We start from the raw sequence: 17605 nt of genomic DNA, 5'->3' as shown, positions 1-17605 counted from the left end.
CAAATGTCAACTGGTGTCTTCACAAGAAATCTGTCGGGCGGTTACTTGGAAGTCATTACACGCTTTCTCCAGACATTACCGGTTGGATCTCCGGGCTCCATGGGGTTTGGAGAGAGTGTATTGCTGGCGGGGCTATCACATTCCTGCCCAGTATAGGGAAGCTTGGGTACATCCCAGGAGTTTGGACTGATCTGGGGTATTAACAGCAAAGGAAAATTGGTTCTTTCCTCCTGATTTTTGTTCCTGGAGTGCCACAGATCGATCCAGAACCCCCCCCCCCCCCATTCAGGAAAGTCTTCTCATCAAGGCAGTATCTAAATGGTGCAGAGTTGTTTGTTTGGATTGGATTGGATGGTGATAGAATGGAGTTCCGATTGAGGCTTCACCTTCCTCCTGCTTGTTGACGGTCTCAGTTATTGTTATAGATGTTCTCATCTTGGCTTGGATACAGGTCATAGTGAGGGACTGCAGGTGGCACATTAGGTTAAGTAGCAGTGTCAGTAAAGCTTTTCTTCTCTGTCTCCATCTGCTGGCAGGGAGGCAAAACCCAGGAGTCTAGACTGATTTGTGGTATTCCAGGAACGAAAATTAGCAGATAAGACCCAATTTTCCTTTCCAGCGGCAGGATTCCAACTTGGTTAAAATGAAGCCCATCTTTTCGGAATAGGCTCCCCCTTCCTCAAAATGTTGCCCAGTTCCTAACAAAACTAAAGCCTTCATCCCTGCACCATCATTTCATCCATGGATTGAGAGTCCAAAGCTCTGCCTACCTCTTTGTTCCTGTGTGTGGAATGGGTTTCAGCTTACTACCTAAAAACCTACATCTGGCTTCCAGAACCTCCCTCGTACACCTTATGTCATAGAAACATAGAAATGACGGCAGAAAAAGACCAATCGGCCCATCCAGTCTGCCCAGCAAGCTCCCACACTTATTTTCCCAAACTCATCTGATTCACCAACCACCAAGTTCAGGGCCCTTGAGCCCTTGTTGGTAGCTGTTTGATTCAAATTTCCTGCCATCTCCTGTCATTGATGCAGAGAGTAATGTTGGAGTTGCATCAAGGTGAGCATAAGGGTTAAGGGTAGTAACCGCCGCATGATAGTAGGTTCCATATTAGGAGCTACCACCCAGGAAAGAGATCTAGGTGTCATAGTGGATAACACATTGAAATCATCGGCTCAATGTGCTGCAGCAGTCAAAAAAGCAAACAGAATGTTAGAAATTATTAGGAAAGGAATGGTGAATAAAATGGAACATGTCATAATGCCTCTGTATCGCTCCATGGTGAGACCGCACCTTGAATACTGTGTACAATTCTGGTCGCCGCATCTCAAAAAAGATATAGTTGCGATGGAGAAGGTACAGAGAAGGGCTACCAAAATGATAAGGGGAATGGAACAGCTCCCTTATGAGGAAAGGCTGAAGAGGTTAGGGCTGTTCAACTTGGAGAAGAGACGGCCGAGGGGGGGATATGATAGAGGTGTTTAAAATCATGAGAGGTCTAGAACGGGTAGATGTGACTCGGTTATTTACACTTTCGAATAATAGAAGGACTAGGGGGCATTCCATGAAGTTAGCAAGTAACACATTTAAGACTAATCGGAGAAAATTCTTTTTCACTCAACGCACAATAAAGCTCTGGAATTTGTTGCCAGAGAAGGTGGTTAGTGCAGTTAGTGTAGCTGGGTTCAAAAAAGGTTTGGATAAGTTCTTGGATGAGAAGTCCATTAACGGCTATTAATCAAGTTTACTTAGGGAATAGCCACTGCTATTAAATGCATCAGTTGCATGGGATCTTCTTAGTGTTTGGGTAATTGCCAGGTTCTTGTGGCCTGGTTTGGCCTTTGTTGGAAACAGGATGCTGGGCTTGATGGACCCTTGGTCTGACCCAGCATGGCATTTTCTTATGTTCTTAAGCAAGTTACCCTGATGCTTGTTTACCCAGATTGCACAGATCAGTGCCTTGTTGGGTGTTTTCTGAATGTAAATACTGTTTTCCACATTTCCCCTTGCCGTTGAAGCAGAGAGCAACGCTGTATATGCATTCAAAGTTATGTATCAGGCTTAATTGGTTTAGGGTAGTAACCGCCGTAATAAGCAAGCTACCCCCACGCTTATTTGTTTACCCAGATTGTGAAGTTCAGTCCTTGTTGGTTGTTGTCTGAATGCAAATCCTCTTTTTCACATTTCCCCTTGCCATTGAAGCAGAGAGCAATGTTGGAGTTGCATTAACAGTGTTAAGGCTTATTGAGTAAGGGTAGCAATCACCAGGTAGAAGCAATCATTCCCGCAAGCCACCCCCATGGCTCTACTCTTCATTTCCATCCTCTAGCCATTATGGATCCACAGTGTTTATCCCGTGACCCTTTGAAATCCTTCACAGTTTTAGTCTTCACCACTTCCTCCAGAAGGGCATTCCAAGCATCCACCTCCTTCTCAGTGAAGAAATACTTCCTGACATCAGTTCTGAGTCTTCCTCCTTGGAGCTTCAAATCATGGCCCCTAGTTCTACTGATATTTTTCCAGCATAAAAGGTTTGTTGTTGACCATGGATCATTAAAACCTTCCAGGTATCTGAAGGTCTGTATCATATCACCCCTGCTCCTCCTCTCCGCCAGGGTGTACATATTTAGGTTCTTCAATCTCTCCTCATAAGTAATTTTATGAAGACCCTCCAGCTTTTTGGTCGCCCTTCTCTGGACCGCCTCCATCCTGTTAGTTCCCACATGTACCATAACAGCCGGCTCCTCCCCAGCACTGTCTAAAATCCTATCTCGGTGACCCATGAGTTCTGCCACCTTCACAGCAGGCAGGCAAGTTACCAAGCAGTCCTCACCTTCGTCAGCCACCCAGCTGTCTACATTCCTAATGACTGAATTGCTGCTCTGATGGACATCCTAACTCTTCTTTCCTGGGGAGAAGGCGTTGGAGACACCTCCTCAGTGAGAGCGGATACTGCATCACATGGAGAGCAGGTCCTGGCACTGCAAGGTGATGCTCTCCTTCCAGGTGGGCTGTCACATTAGAGTTAGGACTTTACTTTTAGGTCCCAAAGGGTAGCTATCCCTCTGTCCTATTCCCCCCTCCAGACTGATGTGCCACTGGAAGTCGGCTAGTTCCTCTTTTCATTTCCTGTCTGTGCTGGTTAATTCCATTTCTCTTTCCCAATCGTGCGCATGTATAGGACACATGGTAACCCCCACGACCCTCTTTTGTGTCTTCTCTACCCTAGAAATGGCCCACGTTGGAAGCGCTGGCAGAGGCATCGCTGGAGGTAAGGCTGCCCTTCCCAGGCTGGGACATGACTCGCCGCTTCAGAATTACCTCATAAACCTTTGCTACCTCACATGACAGACATGTGCTCAATTATTCTGTTCTATTTTATGCTCATTTAAACTATTTTGCAATCATGAAAAACCTGTGAAAACAACGACCCCTTGCTTTTAAAGCAGATGTTGTGGCTTTCTGTGCCGTTATCTGCTTTCTGTGCCAGGCTTTGCCTCTTCCACAGTCAGGAGCCAACTGCTCTAAACTGCCCCAGCTTAAACCCCTCTCATTTCCTTTAAAAGGGACTGTGATTGGCTGAGCAAAATCACCTCATAGCATTTGACGCTTGACTGGACGTTCTTTGCACACATATTGATTGACAGATCTATCGACCAATCAGCAGCCAAAATCCCCTTAGCAACAGAGGATGGGATTAAACTCCCCTCACTTCCAGGTAAAGCTGTGCGGCTTTTCGCCTTCCAAAGCTTTCCTGCTGACTATTTCGCTGTATTGTATTGTATTTTCCCTGCTGAAAAGAAACCCGAATGGGGAAAGTTTTTTTGGTTTTTTTTCCCCTTCATCTTTTTTAATTAAATGTCTCTTAAGTTCACCCCCAAATGACAGACGCAGCAGTGCATTGCTGGAATTACACGGGAGAGCGAGGCCTCTGCTAGAGCATGCAAAACTCATTCCCCACAGTCCTCCAGCCACATGCACGAGACTCCTGACTGTAACATTGCTCGTCTAATCCGCACATACAAAATGATTTGAACACAGGGTTGCCAGCTGGCTCCAGATTTTCAGGACAAGTTGATCTGGTCCTTGTTTTGCTCCCCTGCAATAGAATGCAATAGAGAAATCACAAAAAGTCCCAGCATGCAGTGGGGTAAAACAGGACTGGATCAACCTCTCCGGAAAATAAGGAGCCAGTTGGCCACCCTATTTGAACGTGCAGAGTTTTCCTGTTCAGTTGTCTCGCTCTTGGGAGTCTTTAGTGAATTTCCTCAGCCCTTCCCTGGATAACCAGGGAACTTCTCGGGCTCACTAGCATGTCAGTTTCCACACACATGTATCTTTGTTTTCTCTGCTTCCAGGAAGTGAACCAGATGTGGGCAGGACTGGGCTACTACGCACGCGGGAAGAGGCTGCACCAGGCAGCGCAGCAGGTGCCGAGGGTTCCCCTTCACTTTTCTGTCCTGCATTGTGTGAACCTGACTGCGAGGTCTCTCTCAGCCAGGAATCACAAGGAGACAGCCATCTTGATTAATGCTCCCTTCCAGCAGAAGGAAAGGCGAGAAAGAGAGAGAGTTTGGAGCTCTTCCCTTTCTGTTCAGTTCCCTGTACGTACCCGGATCAGTCCAGACTCCTGCGTTTTGCCTCCCTGCCAGCAGATGGAGACAGAGAAAGTTTCACTGATACTGTACATAACCCAGTGTGCCACCTGCAGTCCCTCAGTATTTCTGTCTCCAGTAGATGGTGTAAAACCTGCAGTCTGGAGAGAGAGGAAAAATAAGATTAAAAGACAAAATTTCTGGATCCTCCCAGGGGGATGTGAGATCCTGGTGGGGCCATCCCCCCTGGTTTGAGGTGGACGAGCAGGGGATTGGTGACCCTTCTGATAGCTCGATCCGGAGGTCCATTTCCCTCATCCCCCTTGACACAGCGGTGGAATCTGCTGGCAGTTCTGCACTGCAGTCTCAGTGGAGCAGGGAAGGATCCCTTTTATATGATTTGTCCTGGGCTGGGTTGCTAATGTCTGGTGCAAGGAGAAGGATATAGCCAGTGGTCTGGCTCTTTTCTGATCTGCCATGCGGCCTGCACTCCTGGAACAAGAACCTCTGCACCAAAGGAAAGTATTAGTTTCTTTTCCTACATGCGTAGGCATATGCGCACATTCTCGCTGCATGGTGGTTACATGCGTAGGGAACCTGTGCGTGTAAGGCCGCGGCCTAGATTTGAGCGTGTATTTGCGCAGGTACTTGAGCGTGTATTTGCCTAGGTACTTGTGCGCATAAGGCTGCGACTTAGACTGGAGCACATATTTGCGTAGGTACTTGTGTGCGTACTACCACGACCTAGTCTTGAGCGCGTATTTGCGTGCGTCCTGGAGGGGAGCCGAAGTTCAGGAGACCTAGGCAGCAGGAACAAACTCGTCTAAGCACCTTGCTATGTGTGAGGCTTGCCGTCTGATAGTAATTCAGTCCTCACTCTCTCTCCCTTTCTGTCAGTGCTGTTTAGATGCTCGAAGTGATTTGACTGCTGCAGCTTTTGTCCATGTTGGGACATCCCCTCGGCCTATGGTGTCTCTGGAGGGGAGTGGAGTGGGAGGTGAGGCAATGGTCAGTTCTCCCTTGTTCCCGAGGGCAGAAGCTCTCTCCAACCTCTCTCGGGGAAGCAAGTTTGGGCCTATGGACTCTGGTATAGATCCATCCTCCTCCTCCTGGGTGTGGAATGTGTTTCCAGGGCCTGCAGACCTTTCTGCAGGGGCTCCCAGCAAAGGCGAAGCAACCTGCTATGTAGGGATCACGTGCTTGGGCCTCCCATTTGTCAGTCACGGCAGGCAAATGCTGCAGGGAGGCTGTCCCTGGTAATGTTCAAGGGGGTGTGGATCATGAGACCTCGGAGGAGTCAGATGGAGAATTGGCTCTTTTCACTTCTAGAAGAGGGAGAAATTGCAGGTGATTGAGAGCCGCTTCAGACTCTGCTCAGATTTTTTTCTTTTTTTCACAGAGATGTCTTGCTGAGTTTCTGGCTCAGACCCTGAACACGCTTAGTGTGGCCGGAGGTCAATTTTAAGTTGTGTCCTGTTTCTTTTCCCCCCCCCCCCCCCCCCCCCCCCCTATATCCAATTCAAGAGGTTTTTTTTTTTATGTAATCTTTATTGAGTTTTATAATAAACAAAAGACAGTATCAACATGTCATGGAATTTCCAGGGAATATCATTACAAATATTTCTCCAGTAAACAAACCACTAAAAGTGGTTTACATATATTTAACTTATCCCTGCAGTTACTATGCAAATGGGGGAGAACAAAATGAAAACTGGAGCCATCATACTATGTATATCTCAAAAAACAGGAAAGCGAGAAATTGCAGTACTTATTACACATTGGCATTTCTAGCAGAATCCTCCCCATTATCCCCACGTGAATTTAGAAATTTCTCTAACTGCCCAGGTTCCATAAAAACATAATGTGCATTATTTATTTTCATAATACATTTGCAGGGAAATCTTATAGTTATCAAAGCTCCCATCTGGCGAGCTCTGGGACACAGTGCCAGAAAGCTTTTTCCGACCTACTTGCATGGATCTCACTATATCAGGGTAAACTCAGATTTTTTCCCCCAAGTACATTTTATTACGATTTCTAAGAAATGATCTTAACACACTGTCACGCTCCGTAGGTATCATAAATCTAACAATTAAAGTCCCTCTTTTTTCTACTTGTTCTTGTGTAGTTTCTAAGAAACCAGACAAATCTCTTAATGGGGACTCCGTCTGAGACAATTCCACTTGAGTATTCACCTTCATACCATCTTGTCTTTGGTCATTGAGGAAATAAGTTTTTGTAATATTCGGTATTTCTCCATTAGGCCAAGACAGTACGTCTTGTAAATACTTTTTAAACTGCTCTTTAGGGGAAATTAATTTGCATTTCGGAAAGTTAATTATTATAGCGTGCATTATTTTCCAGGTTCTCCATCCGCTTTTCAATTCTTGAATCTCCTTGTATTAAGTTTGCTTGCACAGATTTAATCTGTTGGATTTGCGAATCCATCTCTTGGATCTTATTTGTATGATTCAACATCAGCGGATTCACAGCATTTAACTGTGTTTGTCAGTCTTTAATCACAGTGGTTAAAGACAGAATTGCATTTTCACTCCACACTGTTTCCAGAGTCACTACCGAAGGTTTTTCAAGTAACTTTAAAGGCAAACCTTTTTGTTGATCCATGGGTTCCTTGGGGTGTTCCATCTGACTCCTTTCTTGCGTAGGCCCCACTGGAAAACTTCCATCAGCACTACATAGTCCTCCAATATTAGCCTCACACAGAGCGATTAACACATCACCGCCCTGGGACTGCCCTGCTGGGCAGACGGCTGAGGCCCCCCTCGATGGCCGCTTCCCCCACCAAACCACATCCATTCGTGATTTAGGGTCGGGCCCACCGGGCTAGAATGGACAGGAGGGGAGGGAGTTGCCGAGGCTCTGGGGCTCAAAGATATCTCGCCGAGCAGTGTTAGAGCCTGCTCCCCCTCTGACGCTGCAGCCAGCTCTCCCGAAGGCAAAGAATTCCCTTATTCTCGTCTGTTGTAGGGTAGGTGTCTTGGAGGTCGAGGATCCTTCCCTCACCTTACCCTTTCTTTTTGTATGCGGCATATTTCAAAAGGCAGGTAAAAAAAGTTGACGAGTTGGGAGAGCCCTCTAACCGCGTCTTTCTCTCACGGCGGCCATTTTGTTCTCCATCAGTTATGAGAAGTATTAGATTTTAAGAAGCTAAGTGTGGCTCTCGGGGGTTCCCCGTGTCCGCATGGAAACTCTGAGGTCCATCATAGCAACAGTACACAAAGGAGAGTTCTTGGCATGTCTCTCCTTGACAGAGGTAGATCTGCACATAGCCAACAGGCAGGAACACCAGATATTCCTGAGGCATGTACCTAAAGGAACATTTTCAGTTTTGAGCCCTTCCCTTCGGCTGATGACGAATCCACATTTATTTATTTATTTATTTAAAAACTTTTATATACCGGTATTAGTATGCATACATCATACCGGTTTACAATGTAACTTTAAAGGTAGAAATTACAATGAACAGGGAGGGCGAACAAGGAGGAGTATACAAAGAGCAGGAGGTGGAGGAATTAAAGCAATAAATAAAAACTGCAACGGACTATTTACAGGAATATACAAGGCGTAGGCAAGATACTTGCAGAAGTCGATGTACTTAATCAGTACACATATCTTCACCAAGATGGTGGTAGGGACAGCCGCACTGCAAAAGGAGGCTGTGTTAGTGCATCAGTATCTGGACGACTGGCCCATTCATGTGAAATCAGAGGATACCAATGCACTTGAAGTCTCTAGGATAAGTGGTGAACCTTGCAATGAGCCATTTAGTTCTCTTACAAATCCTGGAGCATTCTTCATTGTTTTCCCTCCGTGGCCTTTGGTGCACAAGGGATTACGGCGGATAGAGAAACATCCGGGCAATGTGATCCTGGTAGCTCCAGAGTGGCCACATCCACCATGCTTCCCAGATCTCATCAACATGACCATAGACAGGCGCCTGAGGTTGGGACATTGGTCGATTCTTTCCTCCAGGGCCCAATATTTTCGGTTCAGGGGAATCGCTTCTGTCTCTCGGCTTCATTTCTGAGAGACGACTGAGATTGCGGGGATATTCCGAAGCAGTTATTTCCACCTTACTGCAGGCTAGGCAACCTTCTACATCCTTGACATATGTGCGAATTTGGAGGATCTTTAAATCCTGGTCTGATCTTGATGGAATGCAGCCTTAGCCTGTTCAGGCTGTGGTGTTGCATATTTTGGCTTTTTTACAGAAAGATTCTGGTCAAGGGACGGCCTTTAACTCTGAGTCCAGTAGTGACACTGGGTTGTCTCCAGGGTAAGGTGCAAGGGTATCCTCTGCCCACACATCCGAATGTTATGCGGTTCCTTCAGGGAGCTAATAACTTGTATTTTCAGGTGTGGAACATTTGTCCATCTTGGAATCTGAATCTAGTCCTTAGAGGATTGTTTGAGGCTTGGTTTGAACCACTAAAGAGAGCTATGGTTAAGGACTTGACTCTTCTTGGTGGCTCTTTGTTCAGCCAGGAGAATTTCGGAGCTCCAGGCACTGTCATGTCGAGATCCCTTCCTACAGATGTCTGATTCGGGGGTATATTTATGCATGGTGCCTTCTTTTTTGCGTGAGGTAGTCTCGGCGTTCCATCTTAGTCGATGGAAACTTCCAGCTTTTCCGGGTTTGGATTTCTCTACCCTTTTCGCAGGGAAGCTTAGGCTCTTAAACGGGAGGCATGCATTATTTATTTTATTTATTTATTAATTAAGGTTTTTATACCATCACTAAGACAAGCCATTGTAACTATTTACATATTATAAAATAACAAGAACAATCCAAACAATTTTTAAATAAGCAGCAGTAATTTTAAATTAGCTAAAAATATAAAACAAATAATAAGCACTACAATATACATTCATGATAAAATAACACAGCTGCTAAAACATCCATTATTGAGGTATCTAAAGATCACTTATGATTTCCATAGATCAGATCACCTCTTTGTACTGTGGAGTGGTCCAAAGAAGGGAAGTAAGGCATCTAAGGCTAGAATTGTGTGGTGGCTGAAGGAAGGGATCGAGTTGACTTACATTTCTAAAGGGTGCCTGCTGCTGGGGGGTTTAGGGGCGCATTTGACGCGTTCTCAGGCGCCTTCCTGGGCTGAGTCACAACAGGTGTCTCACATGAAATTTGCTGGGTGGCTACCGGGAAGTCGTTGCACACTTTTGCTAGGCATTATTGCTCGGACGTCGGGGCTCCGGCTTCCATGTGCTTTAGTGAGATTGTTCTGCGAGCGGAACTCTAATCCCACCTCTCACGTACATCCCAGGAGTCTGGACTGATCCGGGTACGTACAGGGAAAGGAAAATTGGTTCTTACCTGCTAATTTTCATTGCTGTAGTACCACAGATCAGGCCAGAGCCCCGCCCATTTTTGGGGAGGGGGAGGGTCCACCGTCGCTTGTACTATTTCTTTGTATATAGTGCGGAGTTGTTGGAAGTTTTCAATGCTGATCACTTATGTTAAATTTGGGAAACGAGTCTTCCGTTGTCTTTTTGGGCAACTTCACCTTCCTCCAGCTTGTTGGAGGGGAGGGAGTTTGCTTAGAGGTTTATGGTTGCTGCTGTCATCTTAGCTCAGGTTCAGGTCAGTACTGAGGGACTGCAGGTGGCACACTGGGTTATGTACTGTGTCTGTGAAACGTTCTCTGTCTCCATCTGCTGGCAGGAGTCTGAACTGATCTGTGGAACTACAGGAAAGAAAATTAGCAGGTAAGAACCAATTTTCCTTAATATGTAAATCCGCGATTTGTCCCAATATAATCTCCTTATTATTTTGAACTTTCATACATGGTAACAAACTAGCAGATTAGCTACGTCCACATCCAATGACATCACTGCACTAATGTAATATTGATTAGTAATGGGAATAATCATTTCTTAATTTCATGGCCTGGGATGCCCTTTAATGAAGGCAAATTTGCATAGCAGAAAAACTCATGCGACTTGTAGCCTATAAACCGTGGGCCTTAAAGCAATTAACCACATAGTGAACAGGGCAAGGTGGAAGCGATTTACGATTAAGACTGACTGTCCACTGCCTTCCTCCCCAGCTCCAATAAGAAAATTGTGTCTTTATCTAGTACCAGCAAGTGCTTCAGGCCTGTGTCCCGCTAGTCCTCAGGCCAGACCTGTGATACTGTAGGGCACTGGCCATGTCTCCTCCTGACCAGTGGGGCTCTGTGTCAGACTCCACCGACCTCAGTCCTATTCCCTGCAATCCCGGGTCACGCTGATCTTCGGGGGGGGGGGGTGTCTTTGGGATTACTCTGTTTGTGTCCTGCTGCACTTGGGGAAATTACAAATAAAGCCCAGCTCGCTGGCTCAGGAATTTCCAGGTTTGCCAGGCTCAGGGGGCCCATTGCTGTCTCCATGGTGGGGCCTCGCAGGGCCTGCACGTTCCCTGCTAGGGCTCGTGCCGGTCCCAGAGTGGCACGTACATGCTTTTTGGAATCTGCGGGGCCCCTCGGAGGCAGTGGAGCGTGCAGGCAGTCCTCCGTGACGCTGGCAGTGTTGCCTGCTCTTCCTGCTGACAGTCTGCAGCTTTCCTTTAGGGATTTTCAGGGGAGTCTTATTTGGGGAAGGGGGAGTTATTGAGAACTTTATTTATTTATTTAGTTTTAAAAGTCATCGTGAAGAGATTAGAACATTTGTGCTCTGTGTCACCGCTTCGTAGACCGCATGACGCTGTCTCGGGGGTGGGTGATACCTTGGCACTGCCGGTGGGGGTGAGTTTTCCCAGGGAGGTCTCCGGGCACCAGGCTGGGGAGAGAGCAGTCTCTGACCTTACACTTAATCTCTCGCCCCTCTCTCCAGGTGGTGTCACGGCTGGACGGTGAGATGCCACGGACCGCAGCCGAGCTGCAGAAGCTGCTGCCAGGAGTGGGGCGCTACACAGCGGGGGCCATCGCTTCCATCGCTTATGGACAGGTCAGGAGCTTAGCACTCACAGCCAGCTGGGTCTCCCTCCCGTTACTTGGAGGGTGATCTGGGTTTGCTCTCGGTTCGATTAGGGAAACGCTATTGCTCTGAGAACTTGTACATAGGTAAAGAGAAGGGAGGCAGTGTTCAGACAGGAAACCTCTGACAATTATCCTCAGAGTGATAAAAGGAAAGATTTGCAAAATACAGAGGAGAAATAACGAGGGCAGGTCCAGGTTCTGGTGCAGGTCCGGCTTGGGGTTTTGCTGCTCTCGCTGCTGCTTCTCCTCTTTCCTCCGGATTAGACAGAGGTCTCCCTGCTCCTTCTTTGGTGGGAAGCCTTGCAGTTTCTCTGACAGCTTTGGGAAAAGTCCATCTCTTTGCATTTCGGTTTCTCTTTCTCCAGTGTTGCACTGCATACAGAGTCCAGTTCACTTTCTGTCTGCATCTTTCTATTTCTAGTCTGTGGTCACGTATCCTCTATTTGGTGAAGGTCTGCCTGTTTTTTGCAGCTGTGACTGAGATGAGGGATTCTGCTAGCTTGTAGTTTCTGTGTAGGGATCTGCAGGAGTCCAAATTCTTCTGTTTTCCAACTCATTCCTCCCAATAGGAGGAGTACTGGTGTTCTAGGGCAGGGGGATGAGAAAACTGAGTGGTGCACACCGGTGGCCCAATGAAAGAAGAAGAAAATGGCCATGCTGCCAGGTCTCGGTGCTGTGAAGGCACTGCAAGCTCAGGAGGGAGCAGATACTGACATCACTGTGAGTGCCACAGCTTAGCCATGCATCTCCTTTGATGGCCCCGGGGGAGCTGCTTACTCTGTGGCAGACGTGGGCATGGGAGCAGCCACTGCCACAAGGAAGGCCTCAGACCTGAAGGCATTCACGATGCTGCCGGGTCTGTTTCTGTATGGGATGTCATCTGTCTGGGGGTGCAGTGTCTGTCTGTGGCTTTCTGTCTAGACGAAGTATGTTTGTGTCTCTGTGCCTGTCTGAGTGTTGGGTTTCTATCTCCCTGTGCTGGGGGGTCTCTGTCTCTCTGTGTCTGCCTTGCTATGGAGTAACTATGGCTGTCTATGGATGGGGTCTCTCTGTTGGCCTGGGTATGAGGTATCTGTTTCTCTCTGAGCCTGTCTTGAGTGTTGGGTTTCTATCTCCCTGTGCTGGGGGGTCTCTGTCTCTCTGTGTCTGCCTTGCTATGGAGTAACTATGGCTGTCTATGGATGGGGTCTCTCTGTTGGCCTGGGTATGAGGTATCGGTTTCTCTCTGTGCCTGAGTGTTGGGTTTCTATCTCCCTGTAGTGGGGGGTCTCTGTCTCTCTCTGTCTGCCTTGCTATGGAGTAACTATGGCTGTCTATGGATGGGGTCTCTCTGTTGGCCTGGGTATGAGGTATCGGTTTCTCTCTGTGCCTGAGTGTTGGGTTTCTATCTCCCTGTAGTGGGGGGTCTCTGTCTCTCTGTGTCTGCCTTGCTGTGGAGTAACTATGGCTGTCTATGGGGGGTCTCTCTGTCGGTCTGGGTATGAGGTTAGCTGTTTCTCTCTGTGTCTGTCTGGGCACCGGGAATCTGCCTCTCTGTACCCATGTTTGTGAGCTTATTCCTGGCTGGCAGTCGGGCTGCCTGCTGAGTGCCCTTCATGTACATGTGTGTTGTGCGTGTTCAATGCGTTTGGTATTTTTATTTCGATACTGTCCTCACAATTTGAATATTCTTTTAGGCGCGGTGAGTAGTAAGGGGAAGCCGCCGGTTCCTGCTCGACGCCCGTTAAGAGGCGTTTCTGTGGCCTCAGAGCGTCTGTAGGATTTCTGCTGAGTTCTGTCCCATTCTGGATAGTTTTGGGTTCATGATAGACCCCAGAACTCTTTCCTGTGCAGGAGACTTGGCTAAATGTGCTAAACTGATCAGGGGTTTAACCAGGTTTTCTCTCACTCTCTTGATGACTCTCTGGAGAGAAGCATAATAATTACCAAGACGAGGAGCTAATTTCCCTGCACAGGTGATGGAGAGACCTCTCAAAGGATAAATGCAGGGCCGAGGGGTGCAGAGTTTACACCAAAAATCCTGTGAGATTAGACTGAGTACTGCAGAGGAGAGGAGGAGAGAAGAGAAGGGGGAGACGAGAGCTTCAAATACCTGAAAGGAATAAATAATGCACAGGCAGCAAATTCTTTTCTGAGAAAATCTCTGACAGTAAGAGGCTCCAAGGAGGCAGACTCAGGAGTAACGTTAGGATATGTTTATTCAGCGCAGCCTCCCGTTGGAAGTGGTGAGGAGTCGGAGAATTCACCGGAGCCTGGAGTAAGGGATCAGCTGGGGGGTCCCTCCTGCCGATGGGTTCACATCTTGCCTTTCTGTGCTGCAGGCCACCGGAGTCGTGGACGGGAACGTGATCCGGGTTCTGTGCCGTGTGAGGAGCATTGGAGCAGACTCTGACAGCCCTGCAGTGAGGAGTGCTCTCTGGTGAGGTTTGAATGTGGCCTGGCTGAGGTTCCTGCCCATGACACACCAACCTGTCTGCCCTGCCACAGCACCCGACTCCTGCCTCCCTGGCTGCTGAACTAACTCCAGGCCTTGAGGTCAGGGCGAGCCCAAACGCGCATCGTAAGCATTCTGGGATTTGTTTGCCAGAAGCAGAGGAGGAGAAGTCCATTAACTGCTATTAATCAAGTTTACTTAGGGAATAGCCACTGCTATTAATTGCATCAGTAGCATGGGATCTTCTTGGTGTTTGGGTAATTGCCAGGTTCTTGTGGCCTGGTTTTGTCCTCTGTTGGAAACAGGATGCTGGGCTTGATGGACCCTTGGTCTGACCCAGCATGGCAGGTTCTTATGTTCTTACAATCCCAGAATGCTTAGAGAAGAGACCTAGAATAAGGCAGCAGTTCTGAGGCTCCAGCTTCACCACTGGACAGAATATGTGTGATGTTAGGAACCCCCAGCATCTTGTTCTGAAATCTCCCGCACTCATACTCCCTAGGATCTACCTCCAACCCTTGTCCTCGTGCCATGCTGATGGCTTGCAGCGTTGCGAGAGTTTGGAGGCCAGGAAGTGCACTATGCTTACCCTGCAGAAATGTCAGCTCTCCTCTCTTCCTGGCAGGACTCTGGCTGACGCACTGGTGGATCCTGCAAGGCCTGGCGACTTCAACCAGGCTCTGATGGAGTTGGGGGCCCTGCTGTGCACTCCGAAGGCGCCCCTGTGTGCAGAGTGTCCGGTGAGGAGCCACTGTCGCACGTACAGACTGGTACGGCCTGTGTGCTATTACTGCTGGGGATTCAGGGTGGGCGCTGAGGGCAATGTTCCTTCTAATGTTTGAAAGGCGAGTGCAAAAAGTGCAACTTTTTATAAGCCGAGTTCAAATCTGTGCGCTATGAACCAGGATTCCTTGTGCGCACTATGTTTTGCTGTGTACGTGTGGACAACGTAGAGGGAACAGTGGGAGGGGGCTCGGCTGTATGGAATCTCATTCTCAAGAGCACAACCTCCCCCTGTCCTGCCACAGACTGGGAGACCTGAGGCCCTGCAGGGAGCCAAACCCAGATCTGTGACTCATGCCCTCCACATAAGAAGGATGAGGATCTGTAATCCCCCTCCCGGGAGCAGTATAACAATCTGGATCCTCTTCCTGTCTCCCTTCCACCAGGATGTGTGACCTCTGCCCTAATCCCCCCTCCATAGGAGTAGTATGAGGCTAGGTGACTCTCCTACAAAGGCATCGATATTAGGATTTGTGACTCCAGCAAACTCCCCCCCCCAGTTATAGCATGAATATGAGAGTCTGTGACAAACAGCATGAGCGCATCTCCCTCCACAGCCAGCAGACGGAGAGACAGGCACCGCAGTAACGCAGGATCCGCGCTCCCTCGTGTCCTGCAGCCCCTTCAGCAGCGACCACACCCTCCGAAAAACCTCTCCAGGCGCGGGTCCCAAACCCAAAGAATGTGACCCTCTCGCTACTTATTTACTTTCAATCATTTGATAGTCTGCTTTTTTTTTAAAGAATGGTCTTAAGGCAGACTAGACTCAGTTTTAAAGACTAGCAAGACGTTAGCAGTTACATCGGTCGTCGTATCGTCGCAGTCGCGCTGGCAGCGCGTCCAGGCATAGGAACGTAGGGACTCGTTTACTAAGACAGAGAAAAGCCTTAGTAAATCCGGCCCTTAATTAGCTACTAATGGATTGCTTTGAGCAGCCAGGCCTTTGCTTTTTCCCGAAAGGTGAGGTAGGAGGGTTCAAGGCAAACGGGAAGCGGTTCCTCATTGCAGATTTTGGGAGCACAGCAGGCTGAAGGCTCAGTGGGGTGAAGGATCAAGTTGTCTAATGAGGCTGTAGGAAGTAAGGAGAAGGGATGATACCCTGGGGCCCTGTTTATTCACACATTTGAAGACGAAGCCAAGGACCTTGAATTTTATCCTGGTTTCTAGCAAGAGCCAGTGACGCTTGTCTAGTAGGGTCCAAGGCTTCAGCCCCTACCAAGATTCTGGCTGCCGTGTTTTGCATGAGTTGGAGGCGTTTTAAATTGTACTGGGAGAGGGCATTCAGGAGTCAGTTATAATAATTTAAGCAACTGGTGATTAGTGCGTGAATTATAGTAGCAAGGCTATGCTGATCCAGGTAGTTGCATAATTGTCAAATCTGTTGTAGGTACATAAAGGAAGCTCTCGCTACTTTTGCGAGATGGGATTCCATCGTGAGATTTTGGTCAATTGAAACACATTCTTAGGGCTGAAGGAAGGTTTCTGATAGGGAAAAGTAGCAATTGCAGGGGGTCACCTCATCGGCTTAGCCAGATAAGTTCAGATTTGGGAGGGTTAAGTTTGAATGTGTGAGTTACTGAGCCATTGGGCTACTGTTGTAAGACAATTGTTGAGAATGGCGAAGGAAACATGTTGATTGGATCCTATTTTACCGCAGAGTTGGATGTCGTCTGCAAACAGGTGACATTCAATGTTGAAGGACTGAATCAGTTCACAGACTGGACGAGTTTATTTATTTGTTTGTTAAAATTGTATATATTGCCTGTAAATTGTGTTAACCACGCAGGGATACAATAAAACATAAAAGGAAAAAATTGTGCAATTAAATAAATGGGAAAAAAATTACAATAAAACATAATACCATTCTAACTAAGACAAAACTCAGTCACTCGTTAAAAAACAACAAAACTAATACAACTCAAATGGCAAATTACATTGTTATTAGGCAATAGTAAATATCTATGTGAAAAGTAAAGTTTTAACTGCTTTCTTAAACTTTGCAAAATTAACTTTAACATGAAGGTCAAATAGTAACAGGTTCCACAGCTATCTTTTCGCTGATAGCGAGTTGAGTCAAGACGAATCACAGATGGCGAGGGTAGAGCTAATAAACCTTTCTGGGAAGAGTGAAGAGAGCGTACAGTTACATAAGGAGTTTGCAATTTAGTGAGGTATGATGGAGAACCTGTATGCAGTGCACAATAAATACGAGAAATGATTGGGAGTCCGTGTAAGGCGGATAAAATAGGAGTAATGTGATCATATCTCTTGAGTCCATAGATCAATCTAGCCGAGGTGTTTTGAAGCAATTGTAATCTTTTAAAAACGATGGTTCCCTAAACGTACCCGAATCAGCCCAGACTCCTGGGTTTTGCCTCCCCTCCAGCAGTTGGAGACAGAGAAGTTTTGACAGACTCTGCCCTATATCCTAAGGTCCGTCAGTATTTCTCTGTCTCCAGCAGATGTTGTAGGTGCAAAACCTCAGTCTGTACTTGTTACTTAGTGTAAAAAAAAAAAAAAAGGATAAATCAGAGATAGAAATCGCCTTCTGAATAACAGATGAACATTTGAGATGTCATAGTAAGATGTGAATCCAAAATAACACCAGGGTATATTTGGTATCTTTCAATGGAATATTAATTCCAGCCATCACCGGAATCAATGGAGAAGAAGGAGCTCTAAGGTTAAATCAAAGAGCTTCAGATTTAGCCAGGTTTACTTGTAAATGATGATTTGTTAGGCAGAGAGCAACAGAATCCAAAAAGGAATTTAAAATATTAATGTCAAATTTAGA

General features: G+C 47.1%; 1 protein-coding gene across 7 annotated transcripts in view; it reads left to right on the top strand.

Moving 5' to 3' along the window:
- The window catches only part of MUTYH (mutY DNA glycosylase), a 36489-nt gene that overhangs the window by 11082 nt on the left and 7802 nt on the right, over positions 1-17605 (top strand). For 5 of the 7 annotated variants that reach the window (XM_029618186.1, XM_029618184.1, XM_029618187.1 and 2 more), the window contains 5 exons: positions 3234-3275; positions 4363-4434; positions 11449-11562; positions 13916-14013; positions 14654-14798. In XM_029618186.1, the coding sequence (XP_029474046.1) occupies positions 3234-3275; positions 4363-4434; positions 11449-11562; positions 13916-14013; positions 14654-14798 (471 nt within the window). The remainder of the gene's footprint in view (positions 1-3233; positions 3276-4362; positions 4435-11448; positions 11563-13915; positions 14014-14653; positions 14799-17605) is intronic. The other 2 variants (XM_029618188.1, XM_029618189.1) reach the window with 2 other exon arrangements.

This window comes from Rhinatrema bivittatum, chromosome 10 (genome assembly GCF_901001135.1).
Source record: "Rhinatrema bivittatum chromosome 10, aRhiBiv1.1, whole genome shotgun sequence".
In the NCBI taxonomy this organism is placed as follows: domain Eukaryota; kingdom Metazoa; phylum Chordata; class Amphibia; order Gymnophiona; family Rhinatrematidae; genus Rhinatrema; species Rhinatrema bivittatum.
The sequence above is the reverse complement of the archived record's forward strand: the minus strand, read 5'-3'. Positions and strand labels throughout refer to the sequence as shown.